General features: G+C 45.7%; 2 protein-coding genes across 2 annotated transcripts in view; both read left to right on the forward strand.

Annotated features, from left to right (window-relative positions):
- The window catches only part of LOC128715632 (uncharacterized), a 51,797-nt gene extending 39,605 nt beyond the window's left edge, over positions 1–12,192 (forward strand). Inside the window, exons 7-14 of the mRNA XM_053810542.1 lie at positions 6,949–7,107; positions 8,231–8,403; positions 9,308–9,501; positions 9,586–10,293; positions 10,411–10,710; positions 10,791–11,467; positions 11,541–11,770; positions 11,918–12,192. Coding sequence (XP_053666517.1) covers positions 6,949–7,107; positions 8,231–8,403; positions 9,308–9,501; positions 9,586–10,293; positions 10,411–10,710; positions 10,791–11,467; positions 11,541–11,770; positions 11,918–12,192 — 2,716 coding nt within the window. The remainder of the gene's footprint in view (positions 1–6,948; positions 7,108–8,230; positions 8,404–9,307; positions 9,502–9,585; positions 10,294–10,410; positions 10,711–10,790; positions 11,468–11,540; positions 11,771–11,917) is intronic.
- Positions 12,193–18,354: 6,162 nt separating this feature from the next.
- The window catches only part of LOC128716380 (heparan sulfate 2-O-sulfotransferase pipe), a 111,950-nt gene continuing 108,824 nt past the window's right edge, over positions 18,355–21,480 (forward strand). Inside the window, exon 1 of the mRNA XM_053811300.1 lies at positions 18,355–18,398. Coding sequence (XP_053667275.1) covers positions 18,355–18,398 — 44 coding nt within the window. The remainder of the gene's footprint in view (positions 18,399–21,480) is intronic.

Consider the following 21,480-nt stretch of genomic DNA (forward strand, 5'->3'; position numbering starts at 1 on the left):
TCAACATCGTCTTACAGCAACTTAACACAAGTTTAATCAGATTTTTCTGATCATCTCTCGTGAAAGTTTGCCGGCACCCAGATGTTGCGGCGCTGATAAATGTTTCGCAGCGTTTGTTGCACGGTGCCAGTGGCCGGACATTGACCGTGATAGCATAAATCTCTCATTCTTTTGCCCATTGGCAGAGGGGGGGAGGGGAGTGGTCGCACGTGTGGGTGGTTTGGTGGTTTGGTGAATGCAGGGTGCGTTTTATGTGGTGGCTACGAGGTGTGAAGTTAATTGCTTTTCTTGAACCAATTTGAATATGAGGGATGGTTTTGCGCCCGAATGCAAATTTCAGCCAAAAGTCAGTCAATTGTTCGGGTGAAGCGGGTGATCCTCACTGTGCCGCCCACAGTTCGGTTGCACATAATCCACCACAAAGCAGATTGATATGATTCAACGGTTACAAGGAGGGCCTTATTTAATGCTCACAGAAACGAACTGCTTGATCAGAATAAAATGAACGTGCTAATGTATTAGGCAGCAGTTGGCAAAATGTGTTATTGAAAATATTAATCAATCATAAATTTATTATCGCGTCTAGGTGGGTGGGTGGTGAAATTCTCTCCCAAACGAAAGATGGGAATTGTTTTTACTAGACATCATTAATGCAAATGAGGTTAACTAATATGACATTATTTTCGTACAATGTCGTATAGTTATAAATAGATTTACTCTCTAGACTCTTTTTGAACATACAAAAGGGCAACTTTTAGTAAACAACTGTCAATCCAATCAGTTAACGCTGTCAACGCGTTAATAGGGCGTTGACCAAGTTGGCTAAAGCCCAATAATTAAATTAATTCCTCAAAGGAAGCAAGACCTTTTGAAGAAATAATTTCCGTGTGAGGAAACCTTCTTGCCGGCTAAAGAAAGGAAAAAAACGGGCGAAACTACCCTCTGCCACCTTAACGATGTTTTGACTGCGTTTGTTTAATGATGGGCATAATTTGTTGGACACTTCCTATCGGTCTCGTCAACTGCTGTTTTAAAAAGTGCCGAGAATTAGATGGCCAGTTGCGCATTAAAGCATCCTACCGTGATAAGATTAGGTCAACCATTGAGTACTGTTCCATTCTGAGCTATTCCCAATAAACGAATTTGATCTGCTGAATTAGTCCAAAGGAAATCCTTTTAAAATGGCATTATACGACTCATTTGGAGTGTAAGAACAAAACATCCTATCTGTCTTTCGCGTTATCTTTTACTAGAACTAGAAATAGAATTCTTTGTAACCAATTTTCTACATGACGGCAATATTGATTCTCCGGTATGATATTAGAGAAATTGAAGGTTTTTTTTCTTGTCAAGCAGTCTTATGTTCATTGAAGACAACCAAAATACTCGATATCTACGCACATTTGTCCATTAATACTACGGTACGTAGTTCTTTTTTTAACTTTTGCTCGTTACAGGTACCGGTTTTGGAGCAGGTGGGCAATTTGAATTGCAACGACCAGATTTTGCATTTACGAACCTTGTTAATCTCAGTCAATCTCGTTGTCCTTTGATTTCGCCATATTACTTAGATTTTAATGTCTTATGTAACCAACGATGCTGGATAAACAAATACCAATACAAATTTAACTTTAACTAGATGACTTTGAATAAAAATAAACTCCCTTTGTCCTAAGCTACTATCAGTCGGGTGAAATACATTTGAAAGCAATTCAATTTTACAGTACAGCACTTTATAGTACTTTCACAAAAAATAGTAAAAAACATACACAAAAATAGCATCACACAAACTCAAATCTCATCGTTATCACCGTTCCGAACGAACAATTTCGGTAAATCCTTTTAACGGGTTAACTCCCACCACTGTACCATCATTGCACAAATGGAGCAATAAAACCTAACCAAAAAAAAATAGGAAACATCCATTTTGCAAAAGCGTCATCTTATCTGGTTGTAACTCATGCCTTCTAACAAGCGGAGAAAGATTCCTTATCGATCCGGGCAACAAACTTAATTCACCGCTTTCGTGTCGCGCAACTATGCGCTAACTTTTAATTAGAGTTAGAGAACAATGGCAGGAAGAATGGCGGTCGCCATGATGGCAAGCGAAACCGCAAAACCACGTGTCTGGTAATTTCAAGCCGGGCGTTGTTCCCGGGATGCTGCAACCGTAAATGCCAAAAATGTAAAAATGGTTGTGCGAAACGGGAATGAATCGGGGTTTTTTGGCTGGGAATGTTCGTTCCACACCAACTATGTGACCACAGAGTGTTTTGTGGAAGTTACTCATTTAAGTGTGCTTGAGAGTTGGTTTTTGTGTGTTATTCGTTGTTTTTTTTTACAAAAAAATTCTGCAGCTCTTTCAGGTAGTTTCGGAAAGAAAAATGTCCAGTTTGGTGGTTTATTTCGCATTGCGCGTTTTGCGTAAAGTTGCTTATTTGTTCGATTCTTCGTGGTAGAAAGATTTATTCCACTCTCTTGCTTTCACCTTCGTTCGATCCTTCGTTCTTTCATCTTTACGTTACAATGTGCTTTGATTTTCATCTTTGCCACAATTTACCTCTTTCCGGCTGCGGTTTCCAATTTCCAGACTCATAAAAAGCGCTAAAAAAAGGACAAAAGTTATGAGCTTTCTTACGAAACAACTTCATTGCGCCAGTGAGGATAGAGCAGAAAGCTGTACTCGATTGTCACCATTGCCTCGATTGTCACTGGCACAAAAACCGGGTCAAACGCTCGCAACGCTTGCGGGGGGAAAAAAAAGGTTGTAAAGTTTCCTTCACTGTGCCAGCTTCTTCTACCCCAGCGAGGTAGTTGTTACAGCAGTACAAGGTTCTTGCCGGTTCTCTTACGGACAGTAAATTCCTTGAAAAGGGTTCGAAATCACGAACAAAACGATGACACGGACGTGTAAACTGAAGCAAAAGCACGTTGCGTTGTTTTTTTTCTCTTGTTTGGGATCGTAGGGAGGGGTTTTCCTTTTTTCGAGTATGCGTTTTCCCCTTTCAACACCGCCAGCGAATGGTTGGGAAAATCTGTTTTCCTTTCGCGCTAACAAACGGGAAACCACGGGTACCACGGTGAGGCTGGGTAAAAATCGGAAATCGTTTCACTCTTCACCAGCGCCAGGCGATTTTATTTCGTTGTCTTTTCGAACTCGGTACAGGTCAGGGGTTTTTCCCTTTTTTTTGTTTTGTTTGCAAATGTATTGCGGGAAGTAAACTCCACCACAACATGGCGAAACCACAGTCACAGCACAGCTCACTGGCTCGGCTGGGAAGGAAAAAGCGATAAACGAAAAGCGATAAAAATATCTAATTTATGAACTAACGGGTTTGTGCGACTTTCGGTAGTTTTCATCGAGTACACGCAGAGAGCTTTGGTTGCGAAAGGCACTTCTTCAGCGTGCCCTGTGTAGCATAGAATTTTCCGGCTTTCCGCGGTTCGCGCCGGGTACGAAACAAACCAACGAAACAACCGAATCATGCTTAAGAATTCCCTTTCGCTTGATAATTATGACCCCGCATTAAAGGTAATGAAAACCGAATTACCGACCGACCACGAAACTAAAAACGACTGCCTTAAAGTCGGTGGCGGGAAAATGCGAAACCCCATTAGGCTGCAAAGGTTTATTGTCGAAAGAGCAGAAGACGATTTTTAAAAACACATTTCCTTCCGTGTTGGAGCACCGAAACTTTACGATTGGTTCTGTGCCCGTCGACCGTACCGTGCCCTGCAACGCCACGGCAATTATTCCAATCACGACCGGCAACAGTTCATGCGATTTACTGAAAATTGTGCCAGCTTAGTTCCCGCCGGAGCTCTCAGGGAACGCAGGCAGCAATTCAATTTCGTATCCAGTTGCCAGATCGCTCCCCTGCCAACAATTTTTCACCACATTTCTAACACTGACGTGACGCGAAATTGCCCCTTGACTTGGTGTTGGCACGGTGAAAATTACGAAACCGCTAAATTTTCACTTCAATAACTGTGCATGTGCCACGCTGCGTACATGACTTTTGCTCCAATAGTCAATGAGGAAACGAAATAATAATTTACTTTTGTTACATGCACAACTTCCTTTTGGCACACATTTTCCTGCGGTGTGTGCGAGGTTCGTTGCGGGGATGCATTTTCCTGTTTTCCGCTCCCGCACGGTCGTACAATTGTTTCGCACCGACCCGCCGAAACCCGTTGTCAACAGGCCAGCACAAGGCTGCGGAACGACCAAAAAAGAAAACAACACTACAGGGAAACAACAGTAAAACCGGCCATACCAGCAAGGCGATAGTTTATTAACCTCCGGAAAAGCCGCATGGCAAAAGTGGAGAAAACTTCGAGTGCCACCAGTGAGCAGGGAAATAATAATTTTCACTTGTACTACCGACTTACAACATCGGACTCTCCCGTATTTTGACATACACGTGGTATGACGTTCGTGCAAATCGTTTTCCCTATTTTTGCAACAGTGAGGGGTTTTTTTTTGTGCTGCCCAAAACAACTGCCAACATTGCGCGCAAGGAATGAAATTTGGTTCCAGTATCCGGGAAAATTCGTTCACGCGTGTCTCTTAACCCGTGTCCCCCGCTTGTCACACCCACCCACTCAACCACAATTCAATGTTGCTAGCGTGTCGGGTTTGTAAGCACTGCTGCTCTGTGTGTGTGTTTTTTTACCCATCATCCTCATTGTTGACTGTTTGAGGGGGGAAAAAACACATATACTCACACATTCTGAAAACTCCATAAAAAGGAAGGAAAAATACTACAACACTCAGAATCAAACCGAAGCAATTCGGTGTGTTGTCGAGCTTTGGTTTATGAGAAAAGTTTTACCATTTTCAGCGTAAAAGATGGCAACACTGCCGAACGCTGAAACCGGTGGAGGAAATGGTGCTTTCGCAGCATTTTTTTTGTGTTTTTTTTTTGCTCTACCCAGGGTGAAAAGTTTGGGTGTGAAAGAAGGAGATTCTCGATGCGGGCAAGGGAGACCCGAATTTAGTTCCATTCGTATCTTCCGCACATTTGCCTCGTTGTGGCAGTGTAAATATGAATACTAATATTATTTTTTTTTACGTGAAAAAACAATTCACCATCGACACGATCATCCAAAGCAAACGATGGCGTTCCGACACGGGGAATCATGCCCTGTCGAACAAACAAAAAAACGACACCAGCGCATAAAACGCGCTTTATTATTCACCACATCCTAGTGCATCCGTTCGCTTACCATGGGCCATGGGTGTGTCTGGGTGTGCGCTACTATTCAATCTGTCCATGGCTAAAATGCACTGCAAACCGATGGCATAAACATTCATTGCGTTGGTTGCAACTACTTTTTTTTTCGTTGAGCTTTCCCAACCAAAAAAAGCTCTCAAAATTACACCAATCTCTATCGTTTTTTTGTCTTTTTGTGTGTTTTATCTGGCACACTTGGATGATGCTAACGCTTCACTTTCTCCTTACCATGGTAAACATAGCAACGGGTACAGTTGCACTAAACAAATTCTATTCACGAACATAACAACCTACACACTCACTCTGTGTGCCGGGAGATACACGTTTTGGTACGTTTGTGGGTTGTGTTACAGTGCCGTGGATGCCGATTGTGCTGTAACTTTTTTAATTGCAAAACCCCCCCGAAAGAATTGAGCGCCCCAAAAAGGGATGGTGTGCAGAACAGAAAACGGCACCATTGAAGGGACTGAAATGTTGACAGGATCAAAATGACTGCACGACTTTCACCGTGCACCGAATCGAATGGTGGTGAGCGGGCTGCTAACCCACCCGTGCCGTACCGGTTCGAAAGGGCCATGATTTATTTCACACACGTCGGTCACAATCGGTCACAAAGGAGTAGCTTTTCCGGCCAGGGCCAGGGATTCAACATTCGAATAGTTTCCCATTTGTTCACGAGACGAGTGTGTGTTTGCATTTCTGGCGAGTGCTCTCATTAAAACTTTCGCACCGACCCCGTGCCAACGGGAGTTCCGTCAGTGAAACGCCCGTCACCCGTTCGTGCCTCTAGGGTCAAGCTGACATGATCGTTTCAAACTCAACCGTACCGTGTTCTGGTGTGCAATGTCCACATTGGGCATGGTCATTTCGTGGCCAACCAGAGAGCAAAGTGTCGTTTGGCGTTTGTTTTTTTAATGGAAAAGAATCGTTTCTATTATTTTATCCACTTTTTGAACGACTAGCAAAAGGGACATCATGACTTGGGCGGGGTTTGGAAATTGGCTTCCCTGTTACGGTTCCGTGTTCCGGGTTTGGAAAATTGTTTTGAATGGACACAGTTTCGCTCGCGGGCGCGCATTTGTTAGCGCTGGACCTTCGCTTGTTGCGTTTACGCAGCGTGGTTACATACGTGCGTAAGCAGTACCGGGCAATTGTACTGTTCGTTGTGCGAAGTTTTTTCCATGTTGGCTTAATTGGTCTTAAAATGTGCTTTCTATAGATTCACTATTCATTTTGTAATTTGATTTTTTATGTTTATATAGAAACGGCAAGGCCGTATATCATAATATTATATGTTAATTTATGTAGCATATGTTTAAATAAACATATTTATAAACATTAAAAACATATTTTTTTTATAATTCTTTTAATAAATTTTTCATTTCATAAGGCATCATTTAAATAGTTTAATTTTCATGTTATTTCTACATAAGTTGTTCTTGATTTTTGTTTGTTTTCTCAATACTTTCTAACTTACTAACTTACTTTTCATTACTCTCAATAGTAAATTTCTTCATAATTAATTATACGGTTGTTAAATTACAACATATTTATGTCAGGATCATATTTTAACACCTGTGCGCCATTCATGGCGTTGAAATTAACAATAATTTCCATATTTTATCGCTTCGTCGAAGTAAATGGAAAATTTATTCCACACAAAAAGTGACTTATTTTCATCTTCGGTAAACTTTGCTTCCTATCCTTACAGATCCATTGCCAGCTTAAACAAAACGTCACGTGCGGTACGAGCCTGGTCGGACTGTACCGGCGAGCGGGACCATCTGATCTTTTACGACGGCAGCAGCACCAACGATCCGGTACTGGCCAAGTACTGCGGCGGCGACTGGTTGCCGCGTGTTGTTTCGCGGTAAGTGACGCCTAGACGAATAGTCTGAAGTTTGCATAATTAAGCACATGTGCGCGCACGTCTTGCGAAGATGAGCTGCCGCTAACTAACGCAACCCACGCGGAGATATCGAGCACCGAGGGTGGTTGGGGTTGGCACAAAACGGGATGAAGACGGTGGAAAACAATGTCGAAATGAAATATGTTCTCGAGATGAGGACTTGAGTGAGTGCCCCAAATCATGTGTAGATCTTGCCGGGAAAAGCGATACACAATTCGTACCCATCAACGTAAGCTGCTATTTTGAGAGTTGGGAAACAAAAGATTTTTTTGTTCTCTCATTCGGACGAATTTTTCAACGGAAAGGATTTCATTAGAAAGCTTGCCAGTAATTATTAAAAACTGGAAAACTTACTTCACATTCAGAGTGACATGACGTTCACACTAGGAGCTTCACTTGTTATATTTTCGCGTAAACTTTCATTAAGCTTCGTCGAACAGCCTGCCACAGGCAACGGAACGTCGTAGCTGCCTCAAAGAGTCGTGAGCGCTACTGACATAAAAAAAATGGCTGCGAAAATCAGACACGCAATGTATCCCGCTGTAACTCAAAAAGATTATTTCAAGTACTCCCCGGTAATCTTTCCGAAACGATACGGGACGAATGATGTTTTCCACCATTTGCACACACACACATATGTGAGTGTGTGTTGTTTCGCGGCAAGCGCCAGGAAACTTTTCTCATTTTCTTATTCGGTGATAATATAACTTATGTTTCCCGGTGGCAGATATCCGGCAGACAGCCCGGGTATGCAACCAATTTTCCCGTACAATGAAAGAAAATGTTTTGCGGATATCCGTGGAAGGTATAATCCACATCTTCCCACGTGGCTGGATTAGGCGGACAGTGGGCGGATGTGTTCGGGGTGTCTGCTGGAGCCATGTTTCCCAAGGGTGAAGATGAAAACGCTGCGATATGATTGAGAAGTTACACGAACGTGTGAATAATTGGTTTTTGAAAATGAGAAAACGTGAAGCATTGGAAGCAATGGCGCTAGGAGTATCGGGATTCAAATTACTCTCAGCAATATGTGTTTTTTTGTTACACTGTGCAATTTTTTAAATATTCTCTCATCTTTCCACAGCGGACCGGAAATGCTGATCGCCTTCCATTCCAGTCCCTTCTCCGCCCCGCTCCAGTCCGGTCAATCGAACCGCGGTTTCGAGCTGGACGTCGACATTCTGTTTGCCGATTCCGACTCGTACGACTTTGCGCAGGGCAGCAAGTGCGAGTTCCACATCAACGCCTCCAATCCAGGTAAGCACGCTAATGAGTCGCTTCAAAGCAGTTCCCACACAAATCAATGGCCATGCCATTGGAACCGTTATGGCGCTTAAAGATGCAAACGCCATTAACGCGGAGTGACAGCTTGGACGACAATAAATTTCCCGCACCGTGTGTCACAGCGTCAGGGCAATCGGGCGCTTTCCCGCCACGAATGTCCTGGCCGATTTCTTTCAATGGAAAGCGAGGGCGGGCGAAGCCACAAGGCAAAGGCAAAGTGCTTCCGCAGCCCTGAAACACGTTCCGTCAATTTCGTACGCAAACAACATTTAAATAGCCATAAAAATGGTGGCTTTTCAAGCTGGAAGGAGGCGAGGAGGAAGGAACTGGAGACGGAACTCCCAACTCCCCGTTCACACGACATGGAAACGATTTTTCCGACCCACCATTACGGGGGAGTGTATGAAAGCAAAATCAATTTACATCAAGCTTAGCGAGCGCTAAAGCCCATCATCTGTCTATCGATGGGCTAAACCGCGCGGTTCAATCGAGAGAGAGACCGTTTTGCCCGGTGCCCCCGGTACGATGGAGACCCATTGTTCGCGGGCGCGCGAGGTAACAATGGCACAGCAACGGCAATCTGGTTGGAAGAATGATAAATTCAATTTCCTGTTTCCGTTTTAAGCGTGTGCTGCTGCTTTTGCCGGTGACATCATCGACAAGCGTCGTGTACAGGCAGTAGCTTATTCACGGGAGCAATCCTAGACACCGGGGCGTCCGGGATTTTTTCTTTCCTTTTTTTTTTGTTGTTGTGGGCCCGGGGGTTCGCATGTTTGCAATTTACATGTCAGTGAGGATTGAATTTCGAATCTCTATGTGTTCTGTTTTTTTTTCTCTCTCTTTTTCTCTCATTCGTTCCACGTTCGTTTCGTCACAGATGAAGTGTTATTGTCGCGCCGTGGCAGGATGGGCCATTTGCTCAGTCCGCGCCATACGCTCGCACCGAACACGACCTGCACGTACTACTTCCACGGAATGCCGACGGATTTGATTTGGATATCGTTCACCCACTACCATCTGCAAATACTCCAACCGAGCAGTAGCGGGAGCGATAATTCCACCATCGGACGGGTACGTCTCGGTTGGGGTTGGGGCGCCCTCCGAATGGCCACTTAATGTCACCGGTTTTCTTACCCGATCGTCTGCACATTTCAGAGCGAGTCACCCCTGCCCTGGATTACGCGTACGCGCATCTGGGACAGTGTGGGTACGTACGTCCCGGTGCGTACTACTTCTCCCGCCAGCATTCTATCTTCACCGGGCGGTCCTTCAACCACGGCGTACGGTTCCACACTCGGTGCCGGTGTAAGGGAGGGTGGCTCATCCGTGTTGCCGGGTTTGACCACTACGACGGCACTCTACCAGCAGCTGATGAACCGAACCGTGAACAGCTACTACACCGGTGTCAATCAGAACGGCAAGAGTCTCAAGATCAACGTGGACAACGTGTGGAACCCGGTGGATCAGTACATCTACGGGCCCACGGTGAACAGCATCTTCAACCAACCGCCACCGACAGCTCCGAGTGAGGGTGGCCGTGGTCGGGGCTCCAGTTATGGATCGTCCGGACAGGACAAATACTCCAAGCACAAGAGCAAATCCGACATGGGTACCGGCAATTACGTCCAGTCGGTACGCCACGGCAAAGACTCGTCGGGCGGTTTGGGGTACGATCTTTCCAAGGATCATGGCCGGAAGGACCGGCAATCGCCCAAAGCACCGTACGGTTCACGCCGTTTGATGGCGGAATTCTTTGATAATGAGGCACCGAAGTTGTGCGACCACATGACGCTCGAAAGCAAGGGCCACCGGATGCGGCCGTGCACACCGTTGGAAAGCTACGTTAGCACGGGACGGGATTTGGTAAGTGTGTGTGTGTGTGTGTGTGTGTGTGTGTGTGTGTGTGTGTGTGTGTGTGTGTAACGGGAAGCCATTGAAGCAACATTGCGAATGTATTGTGAAACGGTTTTTTTGTTGCAGAAAATTGAATTCCACACCATGACCGGTACATCGCTGTTTCCTTCGAGCTTCGGTATCAACTATGAGTTTGTTGACACGGAGCTAGGAGGCGAACCGTACCTGGGCGAGCAGAAAAAACCACGCGATCCACAGGAAGATCTCACGCAGGCGGCAGATCCTTCGCTGCCGATACTTTGTTCGCGCGTGTTCCGCAAGCGGAAAGGCGATTTCCAGTCGCCGCGGAACGTATTCCTTCATGGGCGTGGTGGTGCGAAGAACATTTCCTGTCTGTACCGCTTTGAAGCGTCCGTTGGCGAGAGGGTAAGGGTTCGGGAGAGCAAACGGGAACGCTCATAGGCACACAACATTTGCTTATTGCTTTGCACTTTGCTTACCGACAGGTCCGCGTCGAGCTGTTCAACGTATCATTCGGTGAGTTTGCGACCTGCGTTACCGAGAGCGATGGGCATACGGGACGTGCCCGGTGCAGCCCGTCCGAAACCGAACCGGACAGTCGGATCGGTGAGCTACGCATCTTCGACGTACCCTACCCGGACGCGCGCATCCCGCTGGGCTGCTTCTGCGACAACACCAGCAGCACCTACAACGCACCACTCACGTTCATCTCGAACTCGCGCACCCTGGAATTGACGTTCGTCGTAACGAGGCTGAACATTTCCGAGGATTTTGCGGACGTTTACTTCCACGCGGCGTACGATTTCATCCGGGTGCCCGAGTGTCGCCGGAGGCTGCGGTTGCGCGGTTCGGGCGGTGAGGATGAGATGAACTTTCCGCTCCGTTCACACGAAGCGAGCTGTGACGGGTTGCCGTGGTACATCGAGGCCCAGCAGCAGGACCGCAGCCTGTTCGTGCGCACCTGGGGAAGCTTTCTGCCGGTGGAACCAACGGCGGACGATTTTTCCAAGTGTAACACACGCAACCGGCTGATCGTGTACAGCGGTGTGCCGCTGAAGGTGATGCGTGTCATCTGTCCTTCGCCACCGTCCAGAGGGTCCGCTGCGTTGCACATCTTCAGCGAGGATTGGTTGAGCAATCAGCCGTTCCTGACGTTCGATAGGTAAGTGCTTACGGACGGAAAGAGGCCATAAGTGATGGGTTTATTGTTGCGTACGCTTTATTTGGTTCCACAGACCTGTGAGTATGGTGCTGGAACCGATACACAAGGAACCGGGCAGTATAGGGTTCTCCTGGCTTGAAATTCAACGGACGAAGGCGTCACTCATCCAGCAGCTCGATCTGCAGTCCAACTTTACCACCAACGATACGTTGGTAGAGTTCGGGCTTTATCCACGTGAGACGGAGTGCGAGTATCGGTGTCCAGAGCTTGACGCTTGCATCGGCAGTGCCCTCTGGTGTGATGGTGAGTTACTCATTCCTCTAGCTTCGAACACTTTTAGGCATTTTAATAGCAATACAAACTATTATTTCCTTCATTTTTATAATGAAACTATTTCCTGTTGGGGGTGGGTGTTGTCTTCTTTTGTGTTGTCCGTTTTCAAAACATCAGGTCGACCCAACTGTCCGTCCGGGTATGACGAAAGTGAGCAAGAGTGTGGCAGCCGACTGATCGAGCTCCCCGGCGGCATATATGCGGCGTTCGGGTGCGTTGCAGCCGCCATTTCCGCCTGCCTCATCTTCTGCCTGCTGGTGATGGTGAAGAAACGGCGCAAAGCGAACGAAAAGCTCAAACCAACGGTCGGTACCGGTGCCGCCTCGCTCAACGGCACACTGTCGAAGAAGGACTACAAGAAGGAACCACTGTTCTTCGATCCGGACTCCTGACACGGGCTGCAACCGGTCGAGTACATCCACGTCGACCGGGAAACGACCGTGTGACATGCTGTCTACCTGGATATGGATGATCTGGCGTACTGCTAGATCGCTTACCACGTCTCGTTCCTTCTACGTTCCGACCGGCAACCCTCCTTCCATTTCCATGCCTTCTTTCTTCCACTGTCCCTCCTGTATCTACTCTCCTCCAATCCTCCCTCTATTTTCTGCATCCCACTTTACAACCCAGTGAAATGAGTGAGCGATCATACAAGCCCCATACAGCGTACAAGCAACACGGTAAGCGACAGTACACACACCCCAGTGCTAGCGCGTCAAACGAGATCTGACGAGTGACGCAAGGAAGTCATCCACCATCCAGGTGGCGAAGCCAACAAACAAACAAAAAAACACACAGGACAAACTAATCTCCCTCCCGCAAACACAGCATACCGATCGAATGTACTCGATCACCTAGGTTAATCTAATGGAACAAGTGTGCCCGGTGTGGAAGCACTTGGATGATCTTTTCCCATTTAGAAGCACTTGAAAACACGGCAGCTCGCTCTGCTTCGTTTTCAGGGCGCAGAATGTTGAACGGGAAAGGAAGAGGGCTCCAGTGGGCTGTGGGACCCTTGGGCAAATTTATCTGGCCAAATTGCTCGGTCGTTGTATGTATTCTACCGCTGCGCGAAAATGTAAGGCTACCGATCGATTTTGAGCGTTGCATGGTAGTACTGGACAGGAGATAGAGGGCGTTCGCCATGGTAAGAAATCGTAGCACAAACACTGTTTCCTAGTAAAGAAAAAGCAAACAAAAAACGTATATTTAAACTATCTAGTTGAACAAATGTAGCAGCACGTAAAACAAAACTAGAAGCACGAACAAAAAAAAAACCAAACAAACTAAATCATACAAAAGGAAGTCAGAAATGGAAAGGCGCAGTAGAGCCATAATAAGGAGAGACGATACGGGAAGCCACTACCACTACTACGAACCCAACGGGCGGGGCGAGAATGAACCCGCAAAAATTGCGCCACGGGGTAAGTTCTCTAAGTGTAGCATACTTTCTAGTTCATGTTTCCGATTCCGATATCGCTCCTTTTATCGCTCGCGTGGGTGGCTACCGATAGGGCAGGTTCGGGCCACTGGAGGACATACGCACTGTCTTCGATTTTAAATGATAGATACAGCATAGCTACCATTTGCTAGTGAGAATGGTGATAGCTTACATAAACGGAATACTCCCGATGCCGGGAGTGATACAGTCGCATGTTGATACCACTAAGTGGGGGAAAATAACCAAGTTGGCAGCAACCGAGCGAGAAGCGGATTGTTACTTTGTTACACCGACTTTGTTCGTGCGTTAGGGTAATAGCTTTTACTTTTAATATAGTGTATGTGTGTGTGTGGTTTGGTTTTAGCATAAATGATTAATTATTGGTTCTTTTGTCACAAACATTTTGATTAAATGGTGGACTGATGCGGAACCAATGGTGTAAGATTTTTTTTTTGTAGTCCAATTGATAGTACCATTGAAATGTTTTAATTTTTAATCGTATCTAATTTGATTCCATGAAGGGATGTTTGATTTCCGTCATGATAGGGAATAGATAAGTAAAACTATTTGCCAAAATGTCTACCATCACACTGTCAATATGTTACCGAAAATGCTTGAGAATATTACAATTTTCCAAGGGGAAATCACAACCCACTGTTTTCAAAAACTTCACTGCCACAGGCTAAGTCAACACTGTTCATACAGCAATCTTAATTAGTCGAAGAAGTCATTCGAGACAATTTTCCATTAAGAAAAAAAATAATCAAACCAAAACCTGTTGCAGAGAATAGTTAAATTTTGGTTCTGAATTCTGGGCAACTTTCGCACGTAATTCTAGGTACATTTCGTTTTTTTTTGCATTGGCACCTTCTGAACGAACAATCGATAAGAGGACAGCAGTAGCTGAGCATATTTTTGGTTACCAAATGCGACAGCTTGTTGTCACAAACTGTTAACTTAAGTAACAGGCAACAGTTTTACGTCACGAGCAAAATAAACGGAATCAAAACGTAGCGAAAGGACACACACAGGAAGTAACTATGCAAATAAGATACACGAAACGAAGTACAGTTTAACAAGCATAACACAGAAATTCGAAGATAGTACAGATTGGTAGAGAACAAGTGCACCGTACTAAAAACGATTTGAAGCAACCGGAAAAAAACAACAGCCAAACTTTCACTACAAACACTCACACGTACACGAAATGTGTAACACTTTAGGCCTTTGGTGCACCATCCGTTACTGCTGGTACGTTTGCGTTCGGACAGTTCGTTTTAAAAACCCTTCCTCCCTTTGTGGCCTCGAGGACGAGAGCCTCAGTAACTTCTATAACTGCAAGGCCATTGAACTAATAAAAAAAAATCACCTCCATTTTCTCGACTGTTCACTATTTCTCTTTCTCCTATCACTTCTCACTTTCCCTCATCACCTTTTTCTCATTCGCTCAACCGCTTCAACATTCGATTTGATTCTTTTGTCCACTTGTAAAATAGCGACCGCTTCTAGGATAATATGTTTCTTATTCGTTTGTTAATTTCCACAACGATATTGATCGTACATAAGTGTAATGTAAACTAGCGTTAGTGTAGGGATAAATATTGTACGCACATTCCTGCTTCGGGAATCGTTTCTGCGCACTGTCAAACTGTAAACCGAATGATGATACCGACCTGTGTGTGTGTGTGTGCGTGAGTGAACGGGTGATGGTATGCATGCGTATGCAAATGGGGCGAATGTATTGGTCTGCACGGGGAAGGAACGTAAAACCAAGATGAATGTTTTCTTGTGCGAAATGTTACAAAAAAGCAATTTAGCAAACCAGTATACATCCGACGTAAAAGGCTAAAACAACCGACAAAAACTATCATTTCAACAAGGAACGTGTAACAGATACGCAAACAACCGCACGGATACGAATAACAAGGTGAGAAATGGAGAAAGAGAAATATGTGAAAGAGTTGGAAAGAGAGAAAAAAAAACAGGAGAACGTACACGGTGTAAAGAAACTAAAAAAAAAAAGTGTAAAACCGGTGTAAAATTTACGTCGATGCAGTCTAACTAATATAATCAACACTAACACAGGAAGTCGATGAAAGCGGCAACCGAATTGAAAACTTTCGTGCACTATTTGTAAACCAGAGGAAGAAGAAAGCAAAACAAGCAGACGAAGAAGATAATTTAAAAAAAGAAGAAGAAAACAGAAGAAAAAACCTTTAAGATCGCAACAGAAAGCGAAACAGAACAGTCCACTGTTGGAGGGTATTCTGCATTCTCGTACGAGCAGCGGATCCTCTGTGTTAATGTGTATGTGTTTGTATGTGTGTGTGTGTGTGTCATTGACTTGTCTAAGCCTTGTCTTGTCTTGAGATCTTAAGAGGCAGTAGCAAAACTTTTGCACAAATGCAACAAACACCACGGGATGGCGTGAGAAGCGTTTTCTGTTTGCAGCTGCAAAACGCTCAAACCGACTGCAAAACACACATTCGCAGCAAAGGCACATTTAAACCAAAGCAAACCCGATATTATGTAATGGAAAGTGGAGAAGGTGCGTAGACAAGGAGAACAACATGCGGAAGAAGCAGAAGAAAAAAATGCGATCCTTACTAGTCGATACAAGAGTAATATAAGTATAAACAAAATGAAATGATAAAAAAAACACACACAGAAAACAGAATATAGCAAAGCTCCAACAGATGGGATTTGTTTAGGTGTAAATATAGGTACTTGGTGGGCGGGCGGTTCAAACCAAACCAAACAAAGCGTGGGTACAGATTTATAAACAGGAGCATCGTGAAGTGAACGAGAGCTAAATAGAGAGAAAGAGAGAGAGAGCGAGAGAAACAGAGTTATGCGTAGTACTAGCTAAAAGAAGAAGAAATCTGAACGGAGAAGCATCAACCAAACGCCAGAAAAGTATAATTGCAAATGGCGAAGCAACGGTGCGGGCAGAAGAACAAGTGAAAAATAATAAACAGTGGCCAATGAATGACCGAAACAAAACAACAAATGACTACTTTCGACTTTTACAATCGTGCTCCGAAAGAATGTTGATTAATTTTTGTTTTTGGATTGAAATTCTCGTTTTTTCTTCAATCGTACCGTGTATACGCGGCTTAAGACACGAAGAATCGTTCGGCTCCACGTGGAGATGCGATCGCGGGCGAATATGATCAAAACAAAACCACCTTTTTCCAAATTAAAACACACCCACACCAGCGCAATCAGGGCGCGGAAAGCTTTCAGCCCCATGCGCACATTCGACGAACGATCGCGCAGACGAACAAGCGACGAACCTCCCCTTCGAAAGCTCCCGAACGATGGCGTCTGTTCACATGCGGCAAACAGAAAACGCACACACACACTCAAAGAAACACGCATTTGAAGCATAAACCCAGAAGTCACATGGCGTTGAACGACCGTACCGAACAGCTGTTAGAAGCAGCGCTGTATGTTGCTTGAAAGAAATGCATACCAGCAGGGGGGGGACCGTCTCTTCGGTGTGCGTGCATAAGTGGGGCGGTTCGGGGGTGCTCCCCAGTTTGTTGCGTACGAATGGCGCCTCTGTATGGGTGCAAGTTGCAGTCAGCGTTGAGTCGTGAAGTATAGTGGGAGTCAGCGGGTCTTCGCACAGCAGGAAAGCTCCGAAAAAATAAAACGAACCAGCGCTCCAAAGCGCATGCAACAGGCGGCTGGCGGCCGTACGCGCACCCCCCCGGGGGTGTGAAAGGGATGGCAACGTGATGTTGACGGCAGGAAAAAAAATGTAGGTCTCCCCCCGTACGGAGCCGGCCTTTGGTTTGTGTGCCGTGCACGGTCCGCAGACGAAAGAAATAAACAGAAAAATTACCGTAAACAGCTCCTCAGTTAAACCGCGAACGCTAATCGGAACAGTTCGCAACGCGTGTTGCGTGCACGGCGTGTGTAGTGAGGCCAAAGCACTTTGAGAAGATTGAGAAAAAGGAATCGAGACACACAAAAACACATTTTCTCCGTGTTTTTTCGTGGAAGAAAAGAGTTATTGCTAGAAAAGAAATCAGATTTGTTCTAGCTTCTTCAAAGCAAAACGACAACTGGAGAAGCAAATCGAATCAAAACGCTCTACTCCATTCAGTTTCACGGTTTTATTGGTTACACGGTTACGTTCACACGAACGGTTCTTGGGATATTTTTAACTTCCACTCGCCCGGAAATCAACTGTGTGCTGTGCAAATCGAATTGTTCTATCTGGAATTGTGTCTCCGTCCATTCCAATTCTCGACGTAAAACGTGAATCATCTTCATCGCAGTCGACAAACGTCGCTTGCACGTCGAGCTTCCTTACACTGCTCACCGGAGCCGAAAGTGTTATATCGGCGCCGCAACGATCAAGCTTTCAGTGGTTTTTTTTTATCGAAAGGGCAGCAAAACAAGCACCTCCTTAATCCCGACACTAAGTGAGTGGGTGCCCTTTTTTATTTTGGGTTTTGGAAGCACCACACATCCACATATATCCCCCTACCTGTTTGGACACCGGCAGATAAACGGATCCGTTGGACGGCGATCGTGTGAAACACAAGTGTTTCCTACCGGTACGAAAACCAAAGCTTGTTGTGTGATTAAATCAAGTGCATTCCACCCCAAAAAAAACCACCATTCCATCTTCGGTGCGGCGATGAGCAAAAATCGATTTACCTAAAATGTTCACCGCACGCAAAGCGTAATGGAACCGGATATCATCTGCGTTTTGTGAAACTGTGCGATCTCTGGTGAAAGGTTTCGCCGCACGACGATTGGCTGTCTGTAAGTGGTACAATCCGGCTGAAGCTAAGCTCCGTGCTAAGGTGACACAAGGAATCACGGGAAGCATTTACCGAAAGTGTCATCTCTCCAATTCCCCGCTGTGTATGTGTGTGCGTTTGTATGTGCGCAAAGTGCTTTGTATGTGTGTGTGGTTTTGTGGGTGTGATTCATTAACAAAATTTTCACCTGCTACCGTGAAGTTAGCCCCGGCGCGTTCAATTGCCTTGCCAAACTACGAAAGCAACGATCGCTCGCGGGGTGCTAAGTGATTGATCAACGCAGCCGAATACCGATCCCACAAAAATTCTTCACCTAGTTTCGACGATCCGACATGGATTATTTCCTTCGCTATCGCAGGATGACTGTCCCGAAAAGGTAGGTGGCTATTTTTGGCACAAAATTAGGAACGTTCCGTTATGCTGACAGGGAAAATGTAAATGACAGAGCGTCAGTAACGGATTCGATGCGGACTGTTGGCATCAGATGTATTTCACTGAACAGTACAGTTCGATAAGATTTCATTTAGTCTATTTGGGGAAAATTCTCTCTCAATGCGCGATGATTGAAGTATTCCAGATTACAACTCATTTTGCAGGTGACGTTTCAATCTAAATCAATGATTCGGTGTTTTTTTATAATTGTTCTTGGCTTTGGTCATTCGGTTGAATAAATAAGAGACATGATGCATTTATTTAATGTAACTAATACTGTAACAGTTTCTTGTCACTAATTTTAGTTTCTACTTAGTATGAACAATTTTTTTCTCTTTTGTTGAGTGATGTTTCATACAACAGCCTAATTTCGCATAGACAAACCCATCATCAAGAATAGTTATAGAAGAAACCGATAAAACCAATAGAAGTGGATCAGCTTTTTCGAAGTCGTCAAATGGTCCAGAAACTAAAAATCCATCGTTTGGGCAATTACAAAAAAAAATAAACGAATGTTAACCACAGCAAGAACTACGAGATAGAACTTCATATAGTTTGGTATTAGGTGACTTTAAATATTTTCCCAGCTTATAGCATATCTTTAGTTATAAGATCTTACCATCAATTTTATCTTTATCTTTAATTCTTTTTCTATCCACCAAAAACACAAGACTTCAATGAGGGAGACATTATGGATCTACCATTGAAATGGTGAAGAAAACAGTATCGATTCAACCCAAATAAAAAAAAATGTAACAGCAAGACCTAAGCTTGTTCGCAACCAATCCCGAAATGTATTCCCATTTTAACGAGTGTATTTCCAATCAACCAAACACCATCAGGTGTGCTAATAGACCATAAACTTTACACGGATCGCAGCTAAGTGCGCAGGTGATAAATATCATCAATTGACACGCGATAATATCTTCATCGTTACACATCAACCTTTAACCGTCGTGCAACAAATTAATGTGCCGGTACCGCGTTCGGTGAAAGAATTGCAATCACGCGCGTGAACCGTGTGTCCCCGAGCTACTACACCTACTACGCGTGATTAGCGCCCGCTTCATTGTAGAACATTGTTCAGTGCGCGATCGGCTACGGGGGGGGGGGGACACCGAGCAAATTACACCCTTCGCTAATATCAACGCAAACATGCGGTGTCGGAGCTGGCAGCCCACGACTAGCAGCAACTGCAACCGGCAGGAAAAAAAGGCTACACTCGAAGACGTACATTACACGCTTCCGCGGTGCTCATGAAAGCATGTTGCATATGGGCATCTGGGCTTGTGGGGCGGGTGGGAGTTAAGTAGAAACAATATTTATGCTACACAGCCAGCCACCGTTCAAAGTTCCCAAACCGGGGTGCGCTGCTCGTTACAGTGTGATGCATCAAAATTATACATCCGTGCATGCGGGCCCCTTTGCCCGTCAACACGACGACACGTTGCTGCTGTTGCTCATTTCTCGTTCCGCTAACGACGCCCTCAGCTGCACGTATCTTACAACCGAAGGGCAAGACGGTAAATCTTGTCGGGGCAGCCCTGCTGCACACATCCCAACCCAGGACGCGATGAAAGGTTGATTGCTATCTATCGGTACACACGGTGGCGCACAGTGCTGCAGCCCGAAAAGTTAAATCCGAAGTTCTGCTCCATTCATCAAAACAAAAAACGATCGTTCGCTGCTTAGAAGCGCCCCACAACGGAACACACAATCACTTGACCCGAAAGTCACCCACCGTTGGGCTGGCTGCAGCAGCAGATGCAAGTACCGAACAGCCGAACGAAACGAGAGCTTAAGGGGGCCCGCCTTTCTCTTTCCTTTCGAATAGTGGCCAAACCGTCACGCGGGGACGAATGGAACTGATTTGGGCCAGTGGGGGAACGGGGGGGGAGGTGGACGCGTGCCACGATTTCTAGTCAGCCATCGATCATGGTGTGGCCGCGTGGCCCCAAGAACGATCCACCAATTGGAAGGGCCCAAGGAGTTTCTTTCGCTCTGCCTAAAACTAGTTCGAGCAGCTTACGAGCTGACGAGAGCACCTCGTGAGTTATGGTGCGTTATCGGGCTTTACATGGATAGATTGGTTGTTGTTAGTCTTGGGTCGTACACTACACTTCGTTGCCTTTTGTGGAACTTCTCGCCACCAGCTCCACGCGCGATCTACAGACTTCGATTAAACCGATCCAGCGCTAGATCGTGGTCTTGAAGCGCCGATCATACACGCAAAGTTTATTAGCCTTATCGGAATGGAACCAAAAAAAAAACTCGATGCCGTGTTGCTGTATTCACAACCCCAAAGTGTGAATTTTAATCCACGCCGGTTGGCCACACAGCAACGGACACGCATCCGAACATTTCCGATAGCGATTTGGTGCGCGGTTTTGCGTTAAGTTGCGAACCACACATGGGGCATGTTGATTATGTTTCACCATGACGTTGCCAAGCGTACGCTGAACTCGTTGCGTTGCGCTTGCGCTCTCCTGAGCAACCGGCAGCAAAAGGTCGATAGACGCGAAGATATAATGCCGGCGCGTCGGGAATGAACGAAAGCACTCACACTCATCAAAAGGCCCGGGGGGGGTGGCTGCTACGCAACCCGGTACAACATACCGACACGAACGTAGAACCCGCAAACCGGAACGCCGTTGGGGGAGGATTTTTGTGATTCACAGATGTAAAAGAGGCGTACAACGGTACACGATAGTGCTGATCGGGTCGTCTTCCTACCCGAGCGAACCGTCCCGTGCCAATCGAAAGAAAGTCCGTGAATCGAGGTGCGAGCTTTCGGCGACCAGATGGGTATGTGTGTGGTAGTGCCTTCCATTCCACACATTTCTTCCGTTTATTCGGCGGTTTTTTTTTATTTGGCGGGATACAATTTCCTTCTTTCCCTCCCCCTCTGCGTACGCGTGCGTGTCTGGTGTGTCTTCCTTGCCGGGCCATTGTCGGCCATGGCCTGCCCCGGTAATGGAAGCGAAAATTCACTTTCTTCACATCACCATCATCCGACGTTACTCAAC

This window comes from Anopheles marshallii, chromosome 3 (genome assembly GCF_943734725.1).
Source record: "Anopheles marshallii chromosome 3, idAnoMarsDA_429_01, whole genome shotgun sequence".
In the NCBI taxonomy this organism is placed as follows: Eukaryota; Metazoa; Arthropoda; class Insecta; order Diptera; family Culicidae; genus Anopheles; species Anopheles marshallii.